The 27,321-nt window shown below is 40.6% G+C and overlaps 2 protein-coding genes across 3 annotated transcripts in view; both read right to left on the bottom strand.

Annotated features, from left to right (window-relative positions):
* The window catches only part of LOC142981188 (high affinity copper uptake protein 1-like), a 51,315-nt gene extending 24,885 nt beyond the window's left edge, over nucleotides 1-26,430 (bottom strand). The window contains exon 1 of one of the 2 annotated variants that reach the window (XM_076126901.1): nucleotides 26,410-26,430. The gene's annotated coding sequence lies outside the window, so the exon portion shown is untranslated. Of the gene's footprint in view, nucleotides 1-14,427; nucleotides 14,608-26,409 lie in introns of those variants that run through there. The other variant, XM_076126899.1, reaches the window with a different exon arrangement.
* Nucleotides 19,207-20,214, bottom strand: LOC142981264 (uncharacterized). The gene has a single exon (XM_076127060.1). It carries the CDS (start codon nucleotides 20,212-20,214, stop codon nucleotides 19,207-19,209), a length of 1,008 nt encoding a protein of 335 aa, XP_075983175.1.
* Nucleotides 26,431-27,321: the final 891 nt, after the last annotated feature.

Genomic DNA, 27,321 nt, shown 5'->3' with positions numbered 1-27,321 from the left:
TGAAGGTAGATGTGTATGAAATACATTCACTTAGGGCCATTAACAATGTTAGTCTTATGTAATAAGGGACGAGCCCATTGTCATATACGGGGAACGTTACAAAACTCCGGACTACTATTGAGAATAATCTAATAGAGAGTAGAAAAGGCCAATTAGCGCTTTGTCCGGTTTGGGATTAATTCGAAACCTCGTGGTCAGCATTCGGATATACAACTGACCGCACAAAAAGTCAGTCAGGTAGGAATTAAGCTTCATTCAGAAATAATTTTAGAAACACATATACATTTCTAAAAAAACATTTTTTGTTAACAACAATTTATTGTTAGACACCTCTCACTAAGTCTATTTAGCACCTCAAAAACTTCTAAATTTCACTACTTGTTATTGTTCCTAAACAATATACAAGTATCATCCTATTACTTGTCATGCAATATGGCCGTCATTCATTCATACATACAAACATACAAGAACGTTGTGAAGTTCTGTATCCGAAACTATTGGATATCCGAAATAAAATACTGCCCGTAATTGATTTAAATCTTAGGATTTTTTTGGAAAGATGCATAGGGAAGTCACAATTAGTAACCTAAAAGTAAGCTAAATCATTTCCTTTTAGTTTTTCACTTTTAACAATTTATTGAATCAATCAATTCTAATTGGCGTTACCGAAACTAAAACCTAATATCCTTAACCGAAACTAACTGATAGTCTGAAATTATTTCTTATCTACAACGTTGTCCGAAACTGATTTAAATCATTAATGCAATGACCGTCAGTGTAACATATGCCGAAACGTCAAGCATTCCAAGGTAAGGTGCATGTGTGTGTTAATTACTGTATTCTATATACCTCTCGGCCGTCATCTTGGAAAAAGACACCACAAACTCGAATTTAAGCATTTACTGACCTCCCTTCACATCAAAACAAATAAATTTGCGTCCTCTGAAAAAGCTAAGGCCAAAAAATTTACATTACAACTAGATCAATATATCCGAAACCGAAACCTTATGGCATAACATCTCTAGCATACATACATAGACTAATTTAGCGCGAAGTTCAACCGAAAAGCCCATTGTGTTCCGTATTAGTACTAGGAAGTGTTTGACTTCTGTTTGTAACATAATGTACTCCGCGAGTAAAGTATGATTCCATTCTAAAGATATTCTGTGGGAGACTTAGTTAAATTTCCTCATTAGCGAACTTCATATGTCACTGATAAGCTGCCCTTGGGCATGGTCGGTAGTGTATCCACCTCCTGATTTTTCGGAGCAATGTACAATTATTCTTATCAAAATTTTTATTTTTTGTTTCTGTCTCCCTCCCACCCGAACCCTCGGAACCTCCGGGATAAAAAGTAGCCTATGTGTTATTCTGGGTCTTCAGCTACTTATATACCAAATTTCATCGTTATCGATTCAGTAGTAATTGCGTGAAAGAGTAACAAACATCCATACATATGTACCCATAAACTTTCGCATTTATAATACAAGTAGGATGTACCTGTAACGATGAAGGAAAACATCGTAAGCATACCTTTGTTATACACTATCCAGTAATAAGTCAACATTGTCAACATAACTTGTTTATGGTTCCTATGTCCAAAACCACAGCCATTGTGTATCATAGACATAAGGTCATCTAGGTTTACAAACAGCGCACCTACACGCAGCTACCGCGATTGTTTGTGGCGGGCGACGCCGCGGGGCGCTGTAGTAAACATCCTCAAGACCCACGTTTACTAAATATATTCTTGTGACGGAAATTGTACGAATACTGTATACAGTTCTCACGTACTGTTTGTAAACAAAATTAAATGTGGCTTGATGATATTACTTCGTCTTATCGTATGGTTAGTGGTTTTCTTCTTCTTGTCGTATGGTTAGTGGTCAACCTAGCGTCAAAGTTGTTCAAGCCGCCCGAAGGCCTTTGACGTGGCTATACGACTGTTATCTTAAATGACAACAACTGGGACTGACATTTTACGTGCCCTCCGAAGCACGGAGACGCCCTGTTCAAATACCACTATGCGGTCACCCATCTAGGGAATGACCGCGACAAAGTTTGCTTAACCCACAGATCGTTTACCGACCGGTGAGCGCAACTGGCTACGGGTGGTCAACCTAGTGTCAAAGTTGTTCAAGCCGCCCGAAGGTTTTTAACGTGGCTTAATGATATTACTTGAAATGTGTCATTTAAGCGATACTTTGCCACTATCGAGATAGTATTACACTCTGATGAGCGCCCCTAGTGTATTCCGCAAGAACTATTTCTTTCAGGGAATTTTATTTGTAGAAGTTCGCTATCGCTACTGGATGTGTGCCGAGTGTAGATAGTAATCTGAAACTTCTGAAAGTAACACCTTTTAGGTGATCCGTCTCACCTCCAATATGAATACAGTATATATTTTAAGTGGTCTAGATTCTAAACATTTCCCATCTCATAACAGATGTTCAGCGTTTCAAAAGTGTTATTGTGGTTCATCTTTCATAAATGTTCGTTTTTTCGTATCTTTTTATACCGACCTGACAATTAAAATGTAGCTACTTATAAAAAATACTTGTTAAAACGCTGTTTTTACCGGGTTTTAACAGCGAAAAAATTAAGCAGGTTTTATAAAAAAAATCTTTACGAAACAGCTCTGAAGCAAGAAACTTTCAGTAACATCCAGTTCAAGATAACATTTCGCCATTACTACCCTACTTTTGAATCCATTACCGGTATAGTACAACATCAAGTAGTCCTACGCCCTTACGAGCGCGCAATGTAACTGAAAGTTGGTTGACGAAGGTCGTTGCGCAAGCATTTAACGGTGACCTTTGAAGTCAGTGACCATTTCTGGTTGACACACATTTTTTAAAGTTTTAAATCTTTAAAACAGTTTACGTAAGACGTTATATTATAGTTTAATTAATTTATTTATGTGTAGTATGTCGAATATATTTCCTTAAAAAGTGGATAAAATTTGCCCGGAAGTGTGTGCAAAATTTTGAATTAAAGATTTAACATGTGTTAAATTTTGATTTACATCATACAAACAGAACGCGTGCTCTATTTGATATGAGCAGATTTTTGCACTACATTATGGCTCTTTCTTTATCTTTCAAAAATCAGCTCTTAAAAAGCTGAAAATGTGTATGCGATCGAAGCCACGAGGGTCATCCTACTGTCATTGTAATTCAAGTAGAATTTCTTTTGTTCAAAAATCAAATAAATAAGTGCCCAAATGTATTTGTCACAAGTGGGATTTTCTCCAAAAAACTGGCAAACAGTATTTAAATTTATACTATTTGCTTTTATACATAGTCCTTCGAACGCTACTAGTAGTTAAATAACAATCACCTAACGTAATATATGTACCACGTATAATAGCGTGTCCGTAGCTAATTCCAATTGGTCGTATGTGCCGTACCTTCACGCTGAAAGGCAACTGATGCATTGATACAGTTACTTCGACTAATACTTTATTTATGTAAAAAAAAGCATTTCGAATGGGACCTCTTCTTTCGATTTATTTATGTATTAAAAAACCACTTCAAATTGAAAACGTTTACTTTTTTTGCAGTCGTTGAAAAATGGCAGGTAGAGACTATGAAAGACATAGATAATATGAGCCTTACTTCATAAGTAGGTTTTCACTTTTGACCAGAAGTTGAAATGTAAATATAAAAATAATTAAATCGCGTGGAAATTAAAGAATAAAACCCTGTATATGACTTTAAATTTTCATCGAAATTGGTGCAGTGGTTTTAACTCAAAACCGTAGTTTACCTACAGCAATAAACAATGTAAAATATTTATTACTTCAGGACATTAACGTTAGTCATAGGTCTTATTAAACGAAAATAATAATTGAAAAAACAAAACAAAGAATATTAGACGAGGAACTAAATTAATTATGATAAAAGCAACATTACAAACCATTTATCTAGTTGTTTTGTTACGGTCGATGACTTTGTTTCTAAACTACATTATTTACGAGTATTTACTTCTTTGTGCTCATTTTTACATTATCATTTAGAAGCAAGAAGGTAACAGTTTTATATAAGCTTGACATTTTAAATTTTTTATTTGTTATTTTTTTAGTCTATTTGTGTTTACTTTGTGACATTTTGAAATCCTCTGCAACATAACTTCTAGTTCGTAGTAGAATCATTAAAAAAATAACTCTAATTTAAATTACCTCTTAATCCATACTAATATTATAAATGCGAAAGTAACTCTGTCTGTCTGTCTGTCTGTCTGTCTGTCTGTCTGTCTGTCTGTCTGCTACTCAATCACGCGTAAACTACTGAACCAATTTGCATGAAATTTGGTATGGAGATATTTCGATACCCGAGAAAGGACATAGGCTACTTTTTACCCCGGGAAAATGACGCATTTCCCGGGAAAATTCAGGTGGCGAACGAAGTCGTGAATAATCAATATAATAATGACATTAAATTAACAAAATTCCGTTGTCATGGCAACTGTTTTAATGGCGGATATGCCTTAGCGCGACTTCGTTATATTATGAGATATAAATAATTTTAAGAATATTTTTCGTGAAAATAAAAAGCATATTTTATATCATCACGCAACGACCAATAGGAGCAGAGTACCAGTGAAAAATGTTACAAAAACGGGGTAAATTATGATTCTCTTATGTGACGCAAGCGAAGTTGCGCGGGTCAGCTAGTTTATAATATTTTTACGTAATTTTATATCTATCTTCCTCGATAATAAAACAAATGTCAAGATTGAGAAAAAAATTCTGCTTGTCTGTTCTATCACTATTTACAACTAATTTTTGCACCGATTTTAATAAAATTTATTAAAATATAGACTGCATTTGTGACAAACAAACACGCAAGAGGGCCTTTAACAAAAGCTTATTTACTTAAAACATAGGCATATATCAAAGAAGCTATAAAGAATCATAATGAACGTAGTGCATCTGATGTAGTTGGATGCGTCGTACTGACTAACTGGTTTCTCAACCGGAATACTGACACTATCCTCCCTACGTATAGGTCTAGATAGGTACTATATAAGTACTAGGTTTAAAGTTATTTTGGTATAGAATTGGCAACTTAGGCCGTTGTGTTGCCGACAAGAGATGGCTAACTTTGCGGTTTTTTTATAGTTGTGTTGTTACGATAGATTGTTTACTAGATTTTATTTTATTTATTACCTTCATATACAAAAGTTGTATAATGGCGGACTTAATGCCAATGGCATTCTTAACCAGTCAACCTACGGGTGATGCAGAGATAAGAAGAAGTAGGTGTATAATAGAATAGATTTTAGTTCCTATTTTTGTAATTTTGCTACCCAAAAAGCACTGGATTATAATTTACCTTTTTTACAGAATGTTGCGTCATAATTATGTCGATGTCGCTTCTGAAAAGCGACTTAAACGTCGATGCCAAAAGGAGCTTGTGTGCAGCCTCCCATGGAAATAAATGATTTGTTATCAGCTACGAGTAATTTGATTTGTCAACATTACAGCCCAGGGAATTAATTTATTGACAGTTCCACAGGTATACCTGAAGAAACTAGTAAAAAGTCCAAGTTGCTAAGGCCTCAATCTTGCTAATTTAGTGACCAACTTAGAACAGTATTTCATGTTTTGCATATTATGCTGTATAAACTAAGTTATTTCTGATTTCCAGATCTCATAACAAAAAAAATCTACGTTTGCAAAATATTTAAAAAATAATTATTTGCCGAACCATCTTGTTATTACTAAGTGACAAGTCAAAAGCATTTTAAAACATGTTCCGGTTCAAAGTTCTCTACACTTACTGTCATTTCTTTTGTTTATAACATAATAGTGACATTGTACCGTGACAGTTTCTAGGCACAGATGTTCGCTATTCATCCTAGAGGCTAGACAAAAAGATATCTTATGTTGAATACTAATATGAATCATTTGCCGGTTATTGTGAGATCGCGATATTCTTTTTCGGACCTAATTCCTGTTTAGATTTGGGTTAGTATATTACTTACTCTGTTTACCTATAGTGTAAATTATGACCTTTTAATATAGTCGTGCCGCCTTGATGATATATCGAACGTTTGATATAAATTGTAAAATATATTTCTTAAAATATCCGTTAGGGGGCTGATCTGAATATAATTCCTTAATTTTAGTCTTTTATCCGATATAATTATGATTGCACTGTAGTACTAGTAAATTGTCACAGCTACTGTCAAAATTCCTCTGTAATTTGAAGAAAGTAATATTTGAAAGTTTCTTAAATACTTTTCACCATATTTTAGGGTACCTAATGATTGTCATTGAGGTTTCAAAAAACAGCCCTCCAAAATAAGGAAAGTGGCCAACTGATACTGTTTGTTAGTAAATGATCACCCATCTTATAACAAACCTCGACAACGTCCCGCTTTATTTATTGATTATAATAAAGGCGAACTTAATGCCAAAAACACTTTCTGCCAGTCTACATTGGAGTGATGCAGCGATTAAATGATGTAGGTGTTTAAAGAAATAAAGGAACGAAAATCTCTTGGGTTATTCCACTTAACTCCAAAAAAACGTTCCACTTTAACTCCAAAACAGTTTTAATAAATATTTTATTTAAATATAATTCATTCCACTTTAACTCCAAGAAATCAGCAGAAGTAGAGTCAGCAGCTTAAAATATTTAGCCATACGGACGACATGGATGCAGAGGGAGCAGTTCAAGCCGCTGGACTACGCGCAGGTGGGGCGCGCGAGGGCATTCCTCGCCACCGTGCGTTCTTCCTTCTTCTTGGGGGGTGAAGGCTGATTGCAACAGCGCCTCCACACTTTGATGGTCAGGCCCTGAATAATTATAATGTTGAACATCCAATCTTATTACAACACATATTGTAACAAACATCACTTGACTAAAATTATAAGAACATCGAAGTGAACAGCGCGTGTACTCCGACAACGGCACCACTTTTGTGAGAGCGTTTAACGAGCTTTTACGCTTCTTACAGGCTTCTTACAAGAGTCTAGAATCAGACATAGCCAACAAAGGCATAGAGTTTAAATTCATTCCAGGGTACTCTCCACATTTTGATGGCATTTGGGAGGCCGCTGTCAAATGCACGAAGCATCTTTTGCGTCGAGTCATGACCCTTACTCATTTGACAACATGCCTGATCCAGATAGAGGCTATTGTAAATTCCAGACCTTCAACAGCTCTATTCACAGCACCTTCAGATCTTTCTTATCTTTCCCTTTCCCATTTTTTTCTCGGGTGAGCTCTCACATCAGTTCCTCGTCCTCTTAAAAGTGACAGCAATATCCATCGGAGTATTCTTCTTGAAGTCACTATGGGCCTTCAACTGACGTAACATCCGAGGCGTACGCACTCGCTCTCGCGCCGTTGCCAGGACAACCAAGAAAAAACACATCTGTCGCCTTACATATTAAAAATAACATAATTACATATCATATTTTATTATTTCAGCTTAATCCTGTCGTCCTTGACTTTCAATCTTTTCACCAGGATAGCACTTTTGATCCTACGGTGTTCGTTTTTCAGGACGATGAACTGACTAACCTAATTATAATAACTTAAATCAAAATTACTGTTTTGTGAAAAATTACCAGGACGTTTGGTATATGGGCTTACACCAACATATCGTCAAGATATAATTTTTGCTGCTAACTCTACAAAAACTCTTTTGGAGTTAAGTGGAATTGATGTAGGGAAATATTTCTAGCTGTAAATTAATTTCTGTTATTGCTTTGGAGTCAAAGTGGAAATAATGTATGGGATGTTAAAGTTTAGAGAACAATGGATTTGGAGTTAAGTGGCATAACCCAATCTCTTTACGTTGTATAAACAAAATACATGCTCCTATTTCTCAAGTTAACCTTTCACCTCGTACATTTTCAAATACGAAGTAAAGTAAAATGTTATTATGAAAACAATTCCATTCTGTTATAACATCATCTGTTCAATGTTTATATAATCTTAAACTGAACGAGTTTGATCCGAGTAGCTTTCGATATGTTTTCAAAATTTTGAGATTCGTTTTAAAATATACATTTTTTGGTCATAAATATGTTTAGTTTTTGATTTTTGGACAAATTGGCGCACTGCTACACTGAGGCGTGAATCATAAAGTTATGCTTAAGTTTTTTCGTCCAGAAATCGTATGACTGCCAAGAGTTAGAAAGTTGATTTCGAAGGTTTCAGAAGTGTCTCGTAGAGCACATACAGTATAGTATAAAAATCTAATAATGGTTTTATAGGTTTTGGGTTAAAATAGACGTCATTGGCGTCGTTTGCTCCACTTTAGGTAAAATTCTATCTCTGATTCGCTGGTAGCTTACCTGCAATCTATAAACGTATGACCCGCAGAAGTCTATATTTTTTATTATCCAATCATCAATTTCTGTAGGTCAATCGTTTCTTCGAAAACTAGATTTTTAGCCTCATCATTAAGCCTAAATTCCAATCTTATTATTAAGGAAAAAAAAATCATAGTTTTGATTTAATTAGTCGTTATGAAAGTTCTAGCTATAGTGAATGTTACTTGCATCAACATTTTGGTATTTCCAAAATAATTGTGATGCTTTTTGAAATTTTGTATTGAATATGTATTACTACATTTTTGTTTGTTTATAAAACACAGTGATGTAAGATAACAGGTTTTCAAAACTTGATTGATAGGTCGTTTGGTTGGTATTAGTTGCTTGTCAGGCTCACAAACTACATTATAGATAATTTTAAACCTGCATTTTGAGAATACCATTTGAAAAACTTCTTTGACAATCTTATTTGTAATTTTAAGGTTATTCTTTCGAATTTTCGTGTTGCCTGTTTACTATCTAATATTATGATAAACTAGCTGACCCGCGCAACTTCGCTTGCGTCACATAAGAGAGGATGGGTCATAATTTTCCCCGCTCTTGTAACATTTTTTAGTGGTACTCTGCTCCTATTGGTCGTAGCGTGATGATTCATAGCTAATAGCCTTCCTCGATAAATGGGCTATCTAACACTGAAAGATTTTTTTAAATCGGACCAGTAGTTCCTGAGATTAGCGCGTTCAAACAAACAAACAAACAAACAATCAAACAAACAAACTCTTCAGCTCTATAATATTAGTATAGATTTAACATGAACTTGCAGTTAACTTTGGTTTGCTTTACATTTTGGCGCAGGTAACAGTCTTCATGGTCGTTTTAAGGTTTCTAATGCACTAAAACTTATCTATACTAATATTATAAAGCTGAAGAGTTTGTTTGTTTGAACGCGCTAATCTCAGGAACTAATGGTCCGAATTGAAAAATTCTTTCAGTGTTAGATAGCCCATTTATCGAGGAAGGTTATAGGCTATATATCATCACGCTACGACCAATAGGAGCAGAGTACCATTGAAAAATGTTACAAAACGGGTAAAATTTTGAACTATTCTCTCTTATGTGACGCAAGTGAAGTTGCGCGGGTCAGCTAGTCTACGATAATTGCGGCATATTTACTAGATTTAACAAGGCATTAGCAGTTAATAAGTTCATTATTTATTTCTTAATCATCAAGATATATCAAAACACACACTTAGACCATTATCTGATAAGACTTGACCACTGAATATTTATTATTTATCGAATATCTTAGATCTTTGTCATTTCCCCTGCTGTTATCACATTTTAGATAAAAAGTATAAGATATTCGAAACGATTTGAGTTAAAATGAAGAAGAATCTTTGTATTATTATAGAGAACTGTTAGTTTTATGTACTGGGTAATAAATAGCGGGTTTTTTATGATCAAATTATGAGGTATTATTTCTACTCCGATGTTGTTAATGATAGGTGTTTTATAAGCTGTTCTTCAGTGCAGGAAGACTATGATATTATGACAGAGAATTTTAAATTTTTTTGATGGGCTACGAAGATTTTGAGAACGGCTTGACAGACTTCTAAACTCTAGACTAGTGTCTGTAAAATATATTCATTTTACGTGAGGAACATTCTAAAGAAGAGAGCACTATTGTCTGAGTGTCAGAAAAAAAAAATTGCTGAACATTATCAATATTGTAATAAGTATCGATACTTATTCTGTCAATCAGAAGGTTGGGCCTAAAAGACTGCGGTTTATAATACATCATAGATTGGTCATAAATTGGGAAGAAAATTCTTAATAATTTGCTTTAGGTTCTAATAATATTCATTTTGTATCATGAATGGTTAAAGATAAAATAACGCTTATGTAAAATTATATATGTAATATTATTTTTGTCCTCTAGTTATCCTTGTTTTACTCACGAAACAGACATAAACAGGTTCTATTGCTTTTTTTATTATTTTATTGATAGTTAACCACATAATTGTGGTCATAACAAAAATTAAATATCTACATACGTTCATATAATAATATACCTACTTAAAGTACTTTTTAAATTTTGCTTATTATATTTAACTAGATTGTATACGTGGTTTTCACGGATTTTAACTATTTTTAATTAAAACTATGGTTTAAAATTAAAGTGATTGATTTCTATCCCACTGCTGGGTCTGGCTATGTTTTCAATAAGATTAAAATGTATTGAACAAACACGAAATCAACCGCATGCCGATAATCTTATCACGAAATTCAGTGAAATACCTACATTATATTAATTGACATTATGAAATATAATGTATGGATTTTGTATGAATCATAACTTTAATGAATTATTGCAATATATTCGATATTAAATCTAATAAAATTGACTTTAGGCTCTACCCTCCTTCATTTCCTTGCCCAGCAGTGGTTTTAAAAAAGCATCATAAGCTAAGAAAATAATAAAGAGCAAAATTATTTATGAAAAAATACGTAGCCTTTGTTTGTTTTGAATTCGCTCGAATATAATTCAATTAGATGATTTAAGCTTTACAAACATACATACTGTCGCATTGATAATATCAGTGAAGTATTTAACTGCACGTTTGGCGCAGTGGTTTAAGCGGTCACCTCGCCGCAACAACCGTAGCGCCGCGTGTGGTGGGTTCGAATCCCACCCGGGACAAATCTTTGTGTGATGAGCACGAGTATTTGTTCTGAGCCTGGATGTCAATTTATCTATATAAGTATGTATTTAGAAATATATAAGTATGTTTATCAGTTATTTGGTTACCATAGTACAAGCTCTGCTTAGTTTGGAATCAAATGACCGTGTGTGAGTTGTCCAATGATATTTATTTATTTATTTATTTAAGTGCCAATGTTCGGATCTATTTCATTGATAACTCCTCTTCCCAGTGTGGGGAGGGGTGGGGAGTCCGGCTGGATGATTGCGGCGTCCCATATTGTTTAATTTAAAACAATAAACGTCTGGTCGTCGGTCCGCACTCGCGGTGTATAACACCGACACAGATTTTGCGGTTATCTCAAGGATATACAGTCTTAAACTATTATGATAACTGTTCTAGATTAAGTTCGAACGCAGGTTTAAAATCAGACTGTAATTGCAGCTTTTTACCTTGCAACAAAATAAGTAAGATATTTTTTTTGAGTAGATGTCATAATTTTATCATGCTATTGATACGAAATTAATTAGCCAACAAACAAAAATTTGAAATGCTTTACAGGCCGTCTCTGTCGCCTTGCCTGTAGTGTATACGACTACTGATTGAGATGTTTCGAGTTTGATTTCCGTTTCTAGCAAAGTGTCATTGATGTTTTTTAATTTACAATAGAATATGGAAAATGGATTAGGAAGAAAAGTCTTAAAGTGGCTTGGCTCCTATTAACTTTATAGGACTCACCTTGGTAATGGTGAAACTCGTACCATGTATAACTCGGTCTACACCTTCGGATAGTTATAACATGTATGTATTAAAATTTTCAGCCAAGAATTATAAATTATTCGACATTATTTTTCTTTATGAAACAAATTTCAACCTTGTACAGCTACTTTGAAGCAAGCGTATCTAAAAGGTCCAAGGTAAAAAATAAAGAAACTACCTATTAGGTTCTTTTTACTACTAATTGATTTTATTGATTACATAACAGTTTATCAAAATTACTAATTTTCACGAAATAAGTGTTAAAGCGCAGTTCTTTGTTTAGGTCGCCGCTACCATTGCATCTAGAGGTCGTGGGTTCGATTCCCACATGGAACAATTATTTGTGCAATTCAGAAAAAAATATCCGTATTCTTTTAATATTAGATTGTCAGTGTAAGATATCTTTTAGCGGTCCCATAGTTTTAGAGATCTTTTAACAGGTGTGAGTAAAATGCAATAGTTTATAAAGTTGTAAACATTATTTAAAGAAAATTATATTTAAACAATAATAGAAGTTGGAAACTTAGAAAACTCTAAAACATTATACTACTTTACGTATTTACTAGCGAAACGTTGACTCATAAAGTATTATCTATACAGTAATATAAGTAACAATTAGCAAAGTCGTAGCCATTGTTTGAATGAAACGTAACATATTCATGAAACATTTGAACAGCTGGTGGAAATTAACATAAAACGTTATCGAGCACAACAAAGAATATTGTAAGTTATTGAAAAATTTTATTATCAGAATAAAAACAAGGTAGAGCAGGCAGTACACTGGAATGGCTATACATAACAAAAATGTAGCATTAAGACTGTATACCGATTTGGGCACTTTGGACTTCACATACAAATAACAGGTAACTAGGTACCAATTCAGAACAGAGTTAAGGTGTTCTTTTAGATAATCAGAACATCAATGCTAGGACATTTCTCGTTTGCTACTATTAAAGTGTTTTGTCCTACAAAATATGCCTGGTAAAAACAATATTCCATCCCTAAGTAAAGTCTAAAATAAGCTATCAATGAGCGAGGCTTACTGTGTTCTTACAATAGTACAATAAAATACCAGCTCTCTTATCCATAATACTAACTAGGTGTGTTATGATCGGCATCTAGTCTAACCGGATTGCAGTGGCCATCGGCTTTTCCACGAAGATCATCAGACCTTCGCAGACCAAAGGGGAAAACCCCATCCTACTAAAAATGCAAAATATCGTAAGAGTGTATGGATGTTTGTTACTCATTCATGCTAAAATGTATGAATGAATTTTGATGAAGATTTTGACATAATTTATAAATAGTAACCTCGATTGTTAATAATGATCCCGGGAAATCTTTTCACGCGGAAGGGCATTCAGGCAAAAGCCAAGTCTATTATAGAAGCAGGTTTGTAAGGAATAAATGGTTGTTTTTGTCAATTTTTAGGAAAAACTACTCAGCGTATTGTATTAAAATTTGGCACACAGGTTTAAAACCTAGATTTAATATATATTTTTAATCGAAGGAAGCCTTACACTTGAAGTCGCAGGCAGAAGCTAGAATTTAAGTATGCAGTTAAACCGGTTGCGAAATTGTCTTGTCCGAGGACCACTGCTACACTGACATGACATGAGCTATATTTCATTATAATAACAACAATACACCTGTCATACACCTCTGCTTATACCTTCGGGTATAACAGGCGTGATATTATGTATGTTTGTATTATAACAACAATTACAACAAGTGAAATCAGCTACTCTTAATGAAATGTCAAAACTATGTTTTAGTATAGAAATACCACATAGTGACGACACAATTTCATTTATTCGGTGTGATCAAATAAGTTCAGAGTATAATGATTCACTCTGTTTTTTTTTAAACATTATAGCACTGCTGGGCAAGGGTCTCTTCCCCAACGAGGGGAGGGGTTAGGCCTAGAGTTCATTACAGCCAAGTGTGGAATGGGAACTATGCATGCCTTCAAGAAATGTATTAAACAATTATGTAGGTCCACATAATTAAGGAAAAAAATTGACAGAATATATTTTGGATAAACTTTTACGAGTACAAGTTTAATAATGTTAACCCAGTCAAGTTTTATTATTTAGCGTTACCTTGAGCTACAGTTATCAGTAATCGTAACTTAATTTCGATCGAGTTCACACGCGATATAAACAAAGAACTTCATGTATGTTTGTATGCTTCACGGTGTGTTATTTCGTTAGCTAACTGGCAAAGGTCACGCCGTAATGCCACTCACTTCAACTTAGGTATGTTTCTATAAAGTTGGACTTGTGTAATTCGGCTTATATAATTTCATAGTGCTCTGTGGTTTAAAACCTCATTACCTATTTACTTATGTAAATATCGATGTTAATGTTTATTTTAATGAATGTACTACTTTGTTTAAATACTTTAAAATAGTTTAAAAGTAAATGTCGAAGTAAAAATTTTAATATTTTTTATTGCTTTTTTATCGTACCTAGTTGAGTTTTATTCGAAATATTTCCTGTATAAACTTTACTTAATAATTTAAAATTCAAATTGCTCAAACAACAAAACACGTCTAACATCAAACTAATCTTAATAAAAACATTTCAAAACGAACCATTCACATAAAGTCACAATCAAAAATAATAACCGCAATTAAAATACAAGGACACCAACAAAAAAAAATAAACTCACCGAATTCAAATTCCAAAAAAAGTAAACACTATTTTTTTTTCTTTGTTTTGTTTTTAATGCACTCGCGGGATTTCTGGACTGTCGGGAGTTTGACAGGTGCTGTCAAATATTGGCGCGAAACGTCCGCGTCGGGCGGTGTCTAGTGGCGGAGTGGTGCGCGGGCGCAAGAGTCGGCTCTGTGTTGTGTAGTGCTGTTACGAAACTAACTTGTTATCTTTTCCACCTCATTGCGTAGGCTATACGTTTGTGGTTGCGGTTTCTGAATATACGAACTTGGTTAGTTCGATGCAAGTGGGGTTTGATTCCTGATGCGATATTTCGTGTCTTTTTCTCGTAATAGGTAGATAGAGATGTCTTAATTGTGTAAATATTATTGTTTTTTTGCTTATTACCTACTCATTGCGATAGCGTTTCTTTTATCGCATCGAATTTTGTTATCGATTAGTTTTTGTCGTTTTTAAGGTCAAGGGGATTTTTGGGGACTGTTTATTATAATGTTTTAAGATTAACTAAGTAGGGTATTTTTTGTAGTAATCAACTATTCAGAATATCTTAATAATTAACACTAACCATTAGGAGATAGGAGTTTTATCGGAAATTGACAGATAATTAAGTTTCAAAATGTTACCAACAGATGGCAGGACTATTTTTTTTTAATAAGTGTGCTCACATAGCGTTTGTTAGGTATGTCATGACTTACCATGACCGATGGCATGTTAAAAGGTTTTAGCATTTAAATCAACTCTCATGGTTTCAACTTGAACCATGCCCGATTAATATTATAATAACTTATTTATTTAATATAAATAATAGAGTTGAAGAGGTTTAACTTCTATTTCATTGCTTTCAGAACTGAATTTTATTATTTGTGTATCGTTTTAAACATTTACATTATTTCCTTCGAATTACTTAGCTTGTGCCTAAAAAAATATCACTTGTCTAAACGGTAAAAAATAGGTAGGTACCTACAACAACACATGGCGAACTAATGGCTCAACTGCTATTAAAACTACCAAACGGTCACCCATCTTTCAAGTGTCAACACAAATGGTTGCTTACAATACTACCTACCTATTCAACTACTTTTAAGCCTTTTCCATCGATTCTGTTACACATTTTCAATAAGAATGGTTTACATTTCATAATAATATCTCATACTAACATCAGTAGATTTCATAACAGAATAAATACAAACATCTATACAGTATTATCCACAGTTCATCGACTGTTTGTACGTCTGTGTGTCTGTGTATCTGCAGTACAGAGAGTGCAGGCACACAGGAAGGAAGGAACCGGCTTGTGAACGACACTCACGACGCGGCTTTCTCACGAGGTCAGCGAGCGGGGCCGGGGGATGGGTTTATAGCTAGTCTAGCTAGACTATATCTAGTGGAGTACTTTTTTGTAGTAGTTATAGTTAGGATAAAGGCTCAAATATTATTCAGTTTTAGTAAATGCTCAAAACTATTTAGGTATGTCTACAATATCTGTCAAAGTAACATAGTTGCCACGCACCTAAGTAATAAGGAGGTATAATGCGTTTTGTAGGGAGACTTTAATTATTGTGTAGTACTTATATCTAAAACTATGCTATTATTTTTGAAAATGCCCATAGGTATTTTAAAAGACGAATATCTATAAGTATTTTTTATACATATGTTCTCATATTTTGTCGTTTATATTGACTTACTATAATACTTGGCAAACCTTAACCCTATTGTTATTTATTAATGTTTTGTAAATCGGAACAAGCAGTAATAAGTTCAGAAGAGTAAAATACGAAGAATGAGTTAACCATACAACATAAATATAAGGAACTAGCTGACCCGCGCAACTTCGCTTGCGTCACAGAGAGAACGGGTAAATTTTTTTCCCGTTTTTGTAACATTTTTCACTGGTACTCTGCTCCTATTGGTCGTAGCGTGATGATATATAGCCTAAAGCCTTCCTCGATAAATGGGCTATCTAACACTGAAAGAATTTTTCAAATCGGACCAGTAGTTCCTGAGATTAGCGCGTTCAAACAAACAAACAAACAAACAAACAAACAAACAAACAATCAAACAAACAAACAAACTCTTCAGCTTTATAATATTAGTATAGATTAACGGAGATGCAATAAACTGTCAAGGGAAGTGTCATTACGTTTAACGTGTTAAGGTTCGACAATACCTAACCCCTTTTTTTTTTTTTTTTTTTTTTTTTTTTTTTTTTTTTTTTTTTTTTTTTTTTTTTTTTTTTTTTTTTTTTCGTCAGGTAAACCAATCGGGGTCGCTGTAAAGGTTGACCCACCGGCTAGGTCCCCGCCGCACTGGGACTGCGCAAACGGGGTATGTGGTCCGCCGTAGAGCCCACTAAAAACCTGACGAGTGTCCAACCGCTTCCGCAAAGACGTGCGCCGGGATAACCGCAATAAGCTAGTACCGCAAGACGCACGCCATGCGCGGCTCGCCCCCTGTAGGGGGCCCTACCTTGGGTGATGCCGCCTGGGTGGATAGTGACGACATCAAACACCATAGACGATGGACGTGACACCACCCGCCCATCACCTATCTTGGGAACCTCACCTCTCCTGTGGGTGGCGGAAGTCCCGATTCCGTCACCCGGAGGTTCCACTTAAGGAGGAAGGCGGCGCAGATGCGCCACCCGCCTGCGCCCGACGCGGCGTCGGCGGTTTGGGTCAGCGAGGGGATCGAGCTCCCTGACCCGCTCCGCTTCCTCCTTGCGCTTGATCACCTCCTCACAGAAGGTGACCATGGCGCTCCATGCCTCGCCACTGTCGACCATGGCCCGGCACACGGTCGAGAGCGACAAATCGGCTCCGATGGCGTCAACAAGCGTCGCGCGCGGCTCCGACCACGCCGAGCACACGGCGAGTGTGTGTTCCGCCGTGTCCTCGGCACAGCCGCAGTGATGGCAAGCCATCGTCGACTCCCTGCCGATCCGGCACAGGTATCTCCCGAAGCAACCGTGCCCGGAGAGGACCTGCGTCAGCCGGAAGGTCATCGACCCGTGTCGCCTGTTGACCCATCGATCCAGGACCGGTCGGATAGCGCCGATGGTCAAAACACCGGCGCTTGGCTCTACCAACCGCTCGGACCACTGCCGGAGGATCTCGTCGCGGCACTCACGCCGCGCGAGTGCCCCCGTTGGCAGTAATCCGGTCCCCGTGTTCCTCTCTGCTCTCGCCTGACGGTAACGTTCCGCCAAGGCACGAGCCTCGAGGTCCCATGGGGGAGTCCCGGCGAGGACACATGCCGCTCCAAAGCTGACGGTCACGTATCCCCGTATGGCCCTGTTCGCCATCACTCGTTGCGGTCTCTGAAGTACCGCAGTGTTCCGGCGATTCAGGGCATCCACCCAGATGGGCGCCCCGTAAAGAGCCATCGAACGCACAACGCCGGTGTAAAGCCGGCGGCATGCACCCGAGGGCCCCCTCAGGTTCGGAAGCAATCTTCCCAGTGCCCCAGCAGCTCCAACAAGTTTGGGTGCAAGGCGAAGGAAGTGCTCCCGAAAGTTCCACCTGCTGTCGAGGACGATGCCTAGGTACCGCATCGACCTACCAACGCTGATGGAAACTCCGCCCACCACTAGCTGCGCTCCGACCGGCGGCGCCTGCCGAGGCCCATGAAAACAAATGGCCTCGGATTTGTCTAGGGCAACCACGAGTCCCAGGCGCCGAATACGGCTGACGACTTCGGCGACGCCGGTCGTGGCCAAGAGAGCCGCCTCTGGGTATGTATCGCCGCGGGCCGTGACGAGGGTATCGTCGGCGTAACAAGTCACGTCGACCCCCGCCACGAGTGGTTCCCGCAGCACCCAGTCGTAGCCGATGTTCCACAGCGTCGGACCAAGTACCGACCCCTGTGGAACACCGCACTTGACGATCCTCTGGCGCCACCCGTCCCGCGTGGGATACGCTACGGACCTGTCGGAGAGATAAGATGTTAACACTCTCCGCAGGTACTCCGGCACGCGGTGGTGGCTGAGCGCAGCGAGGATGCAGCTCCAGGGAAGCGAGTTAAAGGCGTTGGCGATGTCAAGAGACACCGCCACGACCACCCCTCGCCCTTTCACTGCGTCCCCAATCAGGGATCTCACCCGCGAGATCGCGTCAATGGTGGACCGGCCCCGGCGAAACCCGAACTGCGAGTCACAGAGGTCCGGTCCCGGTCCCATTAAGTGCTCGGTGAGACGGGCTGCCAAAAGGCGCTCAAAGAGCTTGCCCGCCTCATCGAGCAAGACGATGGGACGAAATGCCGACGCAGAATCTGGCGGGCGTCCCTCCTTCTTGATCAGGGTCAATTTTCCCGTCTTCCACCTACGGGGGAAATGACCCTGTGCCAGGCACGAGGAGAACAGCCATGTCACCCTGGATTCGAGCGCGTTGGGCAGAGCCAATGCCCATGCCCGTCCGGGAATTCCGTCGGGCCCCGGAGCGGTGTTACGGCCCTTCAGCCTGTCCACCGCCCGGTGCAACTCGTCCAAGGTGACTTCGGGCGCGACTGCTTCCTCAAACTCCTCACTGTTGGTACTGCTCCCCGAATCCACCGCCGCCGCAACCACAAACGGGGGAGGATGTTCCCCCCGGTCCGGAAACAGGCCTGCTAGTACCTGTTCCAGAAACTCGGGTTGGAGACTCTCCGTCACTGGGGGCTCCCAGGGGCGCAGTTTGGCACGCACCATCCTGTAGGGCCGCCCCCAGGGGTCCCGGTCTAACGTGTCCAGGAACTCCTCCCAGGCCTTGTTTTTCGCGTCCACAATAGCCGCCGACAGGGCTCAACGACAGTCCCTATAGGCGGCATATAATTCGGCCTCGCGGGCTTCGTTGCGGCGACGACGCCGGCTTCGGGCGTATCGACGTCTGGCGATCACGCAGTTCTGTCGAATCTGCGCGATCTCCGGTGACCACCAATACACCTGACGTCTGGGGAGGCAGGGGCGGGCCCGCGGCATGGACGCGTCGCATACACGTGACATCGCGTCCACGAGCCACTCAGCCTCTACCTCCACGTCCACCGGGCCCTCAGGCGCTGGACTCCAGGACTGCACCAAGGCCGCCTCGACCAGCAGCTCTCGGTCGAGACGTCCCAGCACCCACCGCGGGCCGGCCTCACCCGGGGCCCGACCCGGACTGTTCGGAGCGGCCGGAGAAGGCAGAATCCGATACCGGATATACCGGTGGTCGGATGCCGTCTCAACCTCCTCTAGCACGCTCCAGTCCTGGACACGGCGTGCCAGGGCGGCGCTAGTGAACGTGAGGTCCACTATCGAGCTGCCCTGTTGACGCACGCACGTGTTTACCGAGCCCCGGTTGGTCAGAACCAACCCAAGCGATACAGCCCATTCTTCCAACGCCTGACCCCTGGCATTAGTTGCCGGAGATCCCCACGCCACAGACTTGGCGTTGAAATCCCCAGCCACGAGAACGGGGGAGGGGTGTGCCCATCTGACGAGCCTCGACACCTCTTGAAGGAATCGCTCAAAGTCAGACGGGACACAGTTCGGAGAGCAGTAGCACGCGACCACCGTCACGGATCCCATTGAAGCCGCCACGCATCCGCGACCCCTCGCTACCTTTTCGAAGGGTGGCGAGCCGTGCGACGCCAACCTTACCAGGGCCGCCGTGCCCGTTAGGTCCCCTACCCAATTATCACGGGCGGGAACCATGTAGGGCTCAGAGACCACTGCCACGTGTATCAACCACTGCGCCATACTCTGGAGAAGTAAGTCCTGAGCTGCAGCGCAGTGGTTGAGGTTCGCCTGGAGGAGGTGGATCTCGGCCATTATTTAATTGCCAAGTTCCATTGCCTCCCCGGCCTGTGACGGCTGGCCATTCATATTGTTCTGGGGAGCCTTACCCCCCGTCTTTTGAGAGGCCTTTCCTGCCTTACTCTTGGGCTTGGGGGCCCTACAGGAGGGACCCCCAAGACGGTGCTCCGCCGGCAATTTCGCCTGCACACACAGTATGCAGCGCGGTGCGGCGGAGCACTGCCCCGCCTTATGCCCGGCCTGACCGCAGCGGTAGCAGATGTCGCTTCGGTCACACTCAGAATCACAAACGGCCCGGGCGTGACCGGCGGCCAGGCACCGGAAGCAGCGCATTTGGCGGGGTTCAGCGACACTAATACGAGCCGAGACCCACCCCACCAGTAGCCTTCCGGCATCTGCAACCTTTTTTGCAGCCACGATTGGACATTTTGCCCAGGCCGTACCCTCTCCGCGTGGTCCGCTGCGGACCGCGCCAACCTTTACTGCTTCCACTGGGCAGCCTCCGGCTCGCGAAATCGCCTGAGCCACTTCCTCTGGAGTTACAGAGTCGTCCAGACCGCGAATTCGTATATCTACGCACTTACGGGGTCTGGACACTATCGCGTCACTCCCCAGGACCTCTTTCAATTTCCCCGCGAGGGAGTCCGCCTTTCTTTCCGCATCTGGCCCGGGGATCTCCATTTTCCGCGCGCCAGTCGCGGCGACGCAGATCTTGGCGATCCCGCTGATGCCGTGATCCGCCAGGACGATGTTCTGTTTCGCCCTGGCGATCACTTCAGCGTAGGTGATGCCTCTCGCAACGGCATCCTGCGACACCGTCAAAATTATTGCTGCCGCCGACGGGGGACGCAGTGCGACCGCCGCTTTCTCCTGTTTCTTTGCAGGACTCTTGGTTACTGCGGCTATAGGCGTCTGCGCCAGTGCAGCAGCTTTTGCCCCTTTCTTTGAGCGCTTACGCGCCACAACGTTCCATCCCTCTGAAAGGGGTGGCGAAAGCGGTGGGCCCGCCGGAAGGCCCGAAGCAGGTTGGCTTGGGCCGGGAGCAGGGGCAGGAGTCGGTACAACTCCCCCCTCTGACTTCTTCCCTTTCCTCTTGCCTTTGCCCTTGCCCTTGGAGGCCTTGCCATCTCTCTCGGTGATAGATGAGGGGGCCGAAGAAGGAGCCGGGGCCGGAGGGACAACTGCCCACGCGACATTAGTCTGCGGGGCGGGCTTTGGTTGCGCCACCCCTTTGTCTGCTGCTAGAGGCGGGCGGAGGCGAGGCTCTGGCGGAAGCCGGGCCTCTATGGCCCCGAAGCGGGCGTCTAAGAATAGCCGAAAATCGGCAAACCTCCGATCGAAGTCGCCCTCTGACGTCACCTCAGTCGGCCTAGAATTAGCCGACAAGGACTCCACCACCTCCTTCAGGGTCGCCACTTCTTTGGTGAGAAGGTCGACCCTGAGAGTAAGGCGATGGTTTTCTGCTTTTAAAGCGACATTCTCGACCGAGGCGGTTCGCCGACTCAACTCGGATGCCGCCCGCCGGACTTCCTTCTCCGCCTCCTTAATGGACTTAGCAAATGAGCCCTTAAGGTTGGAGCGGTCCGCAATATGGCGGACGGCATCCATATGCCGCAACATTAGTTGGGCGATGTCTGTCGCGGTCAGCTTTTCCAGCTCCCGGTCAGACGGCCCTGGCTCCAATTGGAGGCGATTTCCCTCATCTTCACTCAGGGCTATGTCCTGGTCGGTCATCGACCCAGTTACGGCACAGCTGAGGCCACTCTCTTCGCTAGCGGGAGACGATCGCGCTTTCCCTCTCTTCTTTTTCCCACCCTTGCGTGGGCTCACTTTTGCCAGAGGCTCGGCCTCTTGGCGCATGGCTGATACTGGCCGCTTTCGGCCTTTGCCTGATTCGCTGGCTACCTGGCGCCCCTTCCTGAACATCGGGGCCCCGCCCGAAGAGGCAGCCTCGTCCCTTTCTGACTCGCTGTCACTAATCGAGGGACGCCTGAAAAACGTAGGCTCCTCAGCCTCGGATAGCTCAGCGAGCTGGTCCGTCTGCCCCGAACTAGAGGCCACCAACACCACAGGTGTCCGGGACCTGGAACGTCTTCCACTAAGCGTCCGGGACCTAGAACCCCTTTCGCTAAGCGTCTGGGGCCTGGAACCCCCTCCACCTCCTTCCACCCTCTGAGTATTTTCAGGCGTCTTAGGACGCCTGAATATTCCCTCGTCTACAACAAGGACTACGTCCCCAACTTCTCCACAAACTTTTTTATTTAAATTGTCACTATTCATACTGATCCCACGAGTATGGGGGAAATATACCGTCCACCCAGGCAGAGCCCCCTGTACCTGGGTAACCCTATCTACACCGTGAGGTCGGGCAGGTTTCACGGGAATTCTAACCTAAAGTTTTTTATTGAGGTTTTCTCCTCTTGACCCAGCCAATTAAGGCAAGGCCCTCGGTCCCAGCAGTGGCCGCGAGACGTGACCACGACGCCTCCGCCGGGATAACGAGTTTGAGGACGGCGACTGAAGTCTGCCCACCCGGAAACGATACCGAATCCGGGTGAGCCCGTCCTCCCCCCCACTGGCCTGGAAGCCCCGGCCAGCAATCCCCGCGAGGAGATTACCTGCCGTTGCTTCCCGCCACACCAGCCAGAACCGCTCCCCATACCACCGACCCGAAGGTTTGTGGGATGAGGAACGGAGCCGCCAAAGGGTAATTTTTTATAGAGGTTTTCTTCCTCGCGACCACCATCTCAAAAGAGACGGCAGCCCCCGAACCCGACTTACGTCAAGCCTTACGGGTTGAGTCCCTCCTAGCTTCACCGTGGCTGGATTGCCACGGCTACTGAGCCCCCTCACCACGACAAGGTGGAAACTCCCCGAGGGGGACAATACCTAACCCCTAACCTAACAAAACCTACCATCGAACTACTACCCTCCACTCCAAAGCTGCACACGCACAATAATAACTTTTAAACTCTCGCGTTGCATGTTTTATGTATAATAGAATATGGGAATTAACGCAAACACGCATTTTACTTTAAAATGTCTAACGTTTCGGCGCAGGTTGCACTCGCCGTGGTCGCAGGCTGACTGTTAGGCATTTTAACGTAAAATGCGTGTTCGCGTTAATTCCCGTATTCTATTATATATTAAACACGCACAATAGTAGATAAGTTATGTACCCTGTAACAAACCTTATTCATATTCGTGTGTATAAATCCGGTGTAACAGTTTGTTCGACTATAAAAAAGTATGTGTAAAAGTGAACCAAACAAGAGAAACCCAGCACATTGACACCCACATTAGCGTATAGGTGCTAAGCAGAGAAATGGGAACAGGTGGTAATTTGCACTACAACCTTGACACAACGAATAAAATATAACGGACTCAATGTACTCGTCACCAGAGGTCACCAGTTCGATTGCCGAGAATAACAAAAAAAATGTGATAGTGTAATTCTATGTGATGTCCTCCTAGCGCTAATAAAGTACATAATCTCCTTTCTACTAAAATATTTTAGAAATCTTCAGTCACTAATGAGCATAGCAAACAATGTTTTGCGGTCTATATGTATAGAAAAAGGCCTGACTTTAAGCAGTCCATTAAGTCTGGCTAGAATATCGAGAGAGTATGAAAACCTTATCAGCGCCACTAGCAGGCACAGTAGGAAATATTTCTGCAGTTTATGTTAAATGTCAAACCTTCGATACTGGACTTCGTACTCATTTCATACTATTGACCATGACTCACACCACTCCAACTTTCGACCCGATATCCATACATTTCATCACAACAGTCACCTGTCACATAACTAAGCATCACATAATGACGTCACTTCCCCCTTATTGTCACGCTGCGCACGCGCACTGCGCTGAATAAAGCGCTACATTTAAACAAGCTCTTGTTATCAGAGTAACGGGTACTGATAATCAGATTAAACTGGAATTTAGAATTTTGGCATCATTTAGATGTATTTAGAGAAAGGTTTACTTTGGTCATTGTATCCTGGTATAAATAAAAGTAACTCGTAAGTAAGTACTGATAAAAATATATCTGTTATCGCAACGTTATCTATCATTAAACTTGAATTTACTGAATGTCGTATATTATAATTTATTTGTGACCTTTGAGCATATATCTGTGATTCCCCTGAAAGATATTTTCGAAAAAAAAACGTTTTAAAAGAAATAATCTTATTTAATAATAGGCATTTATAGGCTTACAGGTTGGTAAACGATCTATGGGTATATATAGTATTTGAACTGAGCGTCTCCTTGCTTCAGGGGGCACGTAAAGAGTTATTAAGCCATGTCAAATTTTGAGCAGCTTGAACAACTTTTACACTAGGTTAACTACCATAGAATAAAGTAAAAAAAAATAGGAGCAAGGTGACTTTATTTTATGATATTGAACCTCCTAAATTACTCTATTATATGATGATGATGATGAACGCAAGAAAATCCGATCACATCATAGAACTTAATTTTATACTGAAAACGAAGTAATTCTACTTAAAAATATTTGCAGCTATAACAAGCCCTACTTGCTATGTATCAAGACCATCCATACATCTCCACAACTTGACGTTAGCACATAACATGACTACATAAAGAACGTCGGTACTTCACAAGTAAACATATCATTGCACATACAGTACTGTCACTGTATTATATTGATGGTTCATGATCAAAGACCCGATTGATTGTGAGAATAGAATGATAAGTATATGGGATTTTACTTGCTAACTATGGTTATGAGTAAGTATATATTAGCTAGAATCTTGTTAAATATATCATTTTTTTCTTCCTATGTCACTCATAGCTCGCTTATTCCCACCAAGATTTGTCTTAAAAGTCAAATTAAATCTATTTGATCTAATTCTTTTGATTAATCTTCATTTCGGTCTTGGTCTTTATAACTGTACCACTAGCTCAAAAAGGATTGTGGTCCAATCAAAATCAGAGAACATACTTAAAAACCGACTCATTTTTAGTTTGATTCTGTTATCAATCTGTATACTGAAATTATCGCAAAACATACCAATGTCATAGACCAATAAATGAAAGTTCTTTCAAGAATTAGTTAAACATTAGGTCCAGGTTGATTTCTCCCGAAACTCAAGATTTAGTTTGGACGCGCTTATTTCAAGAACTACTAGATATTGTGTGGAATACTTAATTGGGACTTATATGAGGGGAACAGCAATAAAAAATGTTGTGAAAACGGGAAAACTACAGTCCACGCGGGCGAAGGCACAGGGCCAATAGTACGCAATAAAACATTAGACTTTTGTATAATTTTAACTACAACATTAAGCCTAAGATTAACTACAAACTATAAATAACGAGCCGGCTAATAAACCGCCTTGTATATTGTTTATTTATTCTAATATATTCGTTTAACACGCGTCTCTGGACGTAAACCACGAGACTTAGCTCTTTGGCACAACATTCACTAATAAAATTGTCTAAAACGACTTTAATCTGTACTTAAGTAGTTGGATAAAATAAAATCCCCCGCCGTATTTATATGTCTGTCTGCGACAATCTCAAAAAACACTAAACAGATTTTTATTCGTTTTAACCAATAGTGATTCATGGAGAATGTTGAAGTATAAAGTTCTTTTATGTTTTGTTCAAATTGTTAGGGTGATGATTGCTAAAACATTGTCAAAACTAATTTATTAATTTAATATGTGTATCACAAATCTCGGTTGACAACCAGTGTACGTCAAATTGTTGAACATTATTAAGTACCTACATTGCTGCTTTGACGTTACGTGTTAATCACTACAATTTAGGGGAGAAAACAATGTACAGCATAGTGGCTTTCAAATTGTTGTCACGTGACACGTAAGATTGGCAAAGTTACAGTCAGTCAATTTAATAAAAAGCTAAGAAATTAAAGCCAATGAGAACAGCTGGAAAGAAACTCTTGCAATTATTTTTATCGGCAAATAATTTTTACAACATTTGTATTACCTACAATTCATTAATGTTATAGAGTGCTGATTCAAATTACGTAACACATTTAGATAATTAAATATTGTATTAGGTACCATGTATCACGCAAAGTACCCAACCCGCACTTTGCCAGCGTGCAGGACTCAAGGCCTAAATCCCCCCTAATTTGGGAGGAGTTCCTTGCCCACCAGTGGGACAGTAATGGGATAAAAAAAACATATTCAGTACTATTTAAAAACATAATTCCTACCTTATATTCTTCAAGAACGCGCAAAGTCCTCAATTCCGTTCACAACACTGGTTTTCTCGTAGCAAACATAACCCTTTATGTATGTGCCTGCTTACTCTAATATCTATTTCAATGAAGCGTGAAGTTACACTTATCAATATAATACGATGATTATGTATTTAAATGATAAGAGGTTTATATAAAAGGGAATTTAACTTTCAGGAAATACATACATAATATCACGCCTGTTATATCCGAAGGTGTAGGCAGAGGGGTTAAAATATAACCCCGTTTTACCATTAACAATGTCCCATGTAAGGTAAAATGGGGCGTGCTTATTGCCATATTCTGAGCACATTATCAAACTCTAAACTAATATGAAGAAATATTCTAATATATAAACCAATAGTACCTACTTTGCCCGACCCGAGGATCAATCCTGAGACCTCATAACTAGCAGTCTGATACACTACCTAACACTTTTTGCCTTACCAAGGAACCGAAACTTCGACCTTGTAGTAGAGCCTTGCATTAACTACAAACAGGATCATCGAGACAATTAATTTATTTATGTATTTAAAATATAGTATATTATACATTACGTCTTGTATGCTAATTTTTGCCTAAAAATACGCCTAGTTTTGAAGGCCATAGAGACGAACAACTATAGTCCAACAACTTGATAGAGAGCCTTGTATGCAAGATTCGCAGTAAGCGAAGGTAGGTTTATAAAATTCCGAAATCAAAACATAGATGACTTGCAGACTTATGAAGCTGACCTGTTCCATACAGATAACTTATTTTGAGAGTATACAAAAATTTCATTAATTAAACATTCATAAAGTCACGATTTATTCCTATATGGTAGACAAAGACCAAAGAACGCCACTTGGTACGATTCTTACAAAATTATTTTCCTGCATTCACATCCAT

This window comes from Anticarsia gemmatalis, chromosome 19 (genome assembly GCF_050436995.1).
Source record: "Anticarsia gemmatalis isolate Benzon Research Colony breed Stoneville strain chromosome 19, ilAntGemm2 primary, whole genome shotgun sequence".
NCBI classification, from domain to species: Eukaryota; Metazoa; Arthropoda; class Insecta; order Lepidoptera; family Erebidae; genus Anticarsia; species Anticarsia gemmatalis.
The sequence above is the reverse complement of the archived record's forward strand: the minus strand, read 5'-3'. Positions and strand labels throughout refer to the sequence as shown.

Bases quoted from the DNA above. Each gene is read 5' to 3' on its own strand.
- LOC142981264 (XM_076127060.1), bottom strand. From the start codon at position 20,214: ATGGCCGAGATCCACCTCCTCCAGGCGAACCTCAACCACTGCGCTGCA.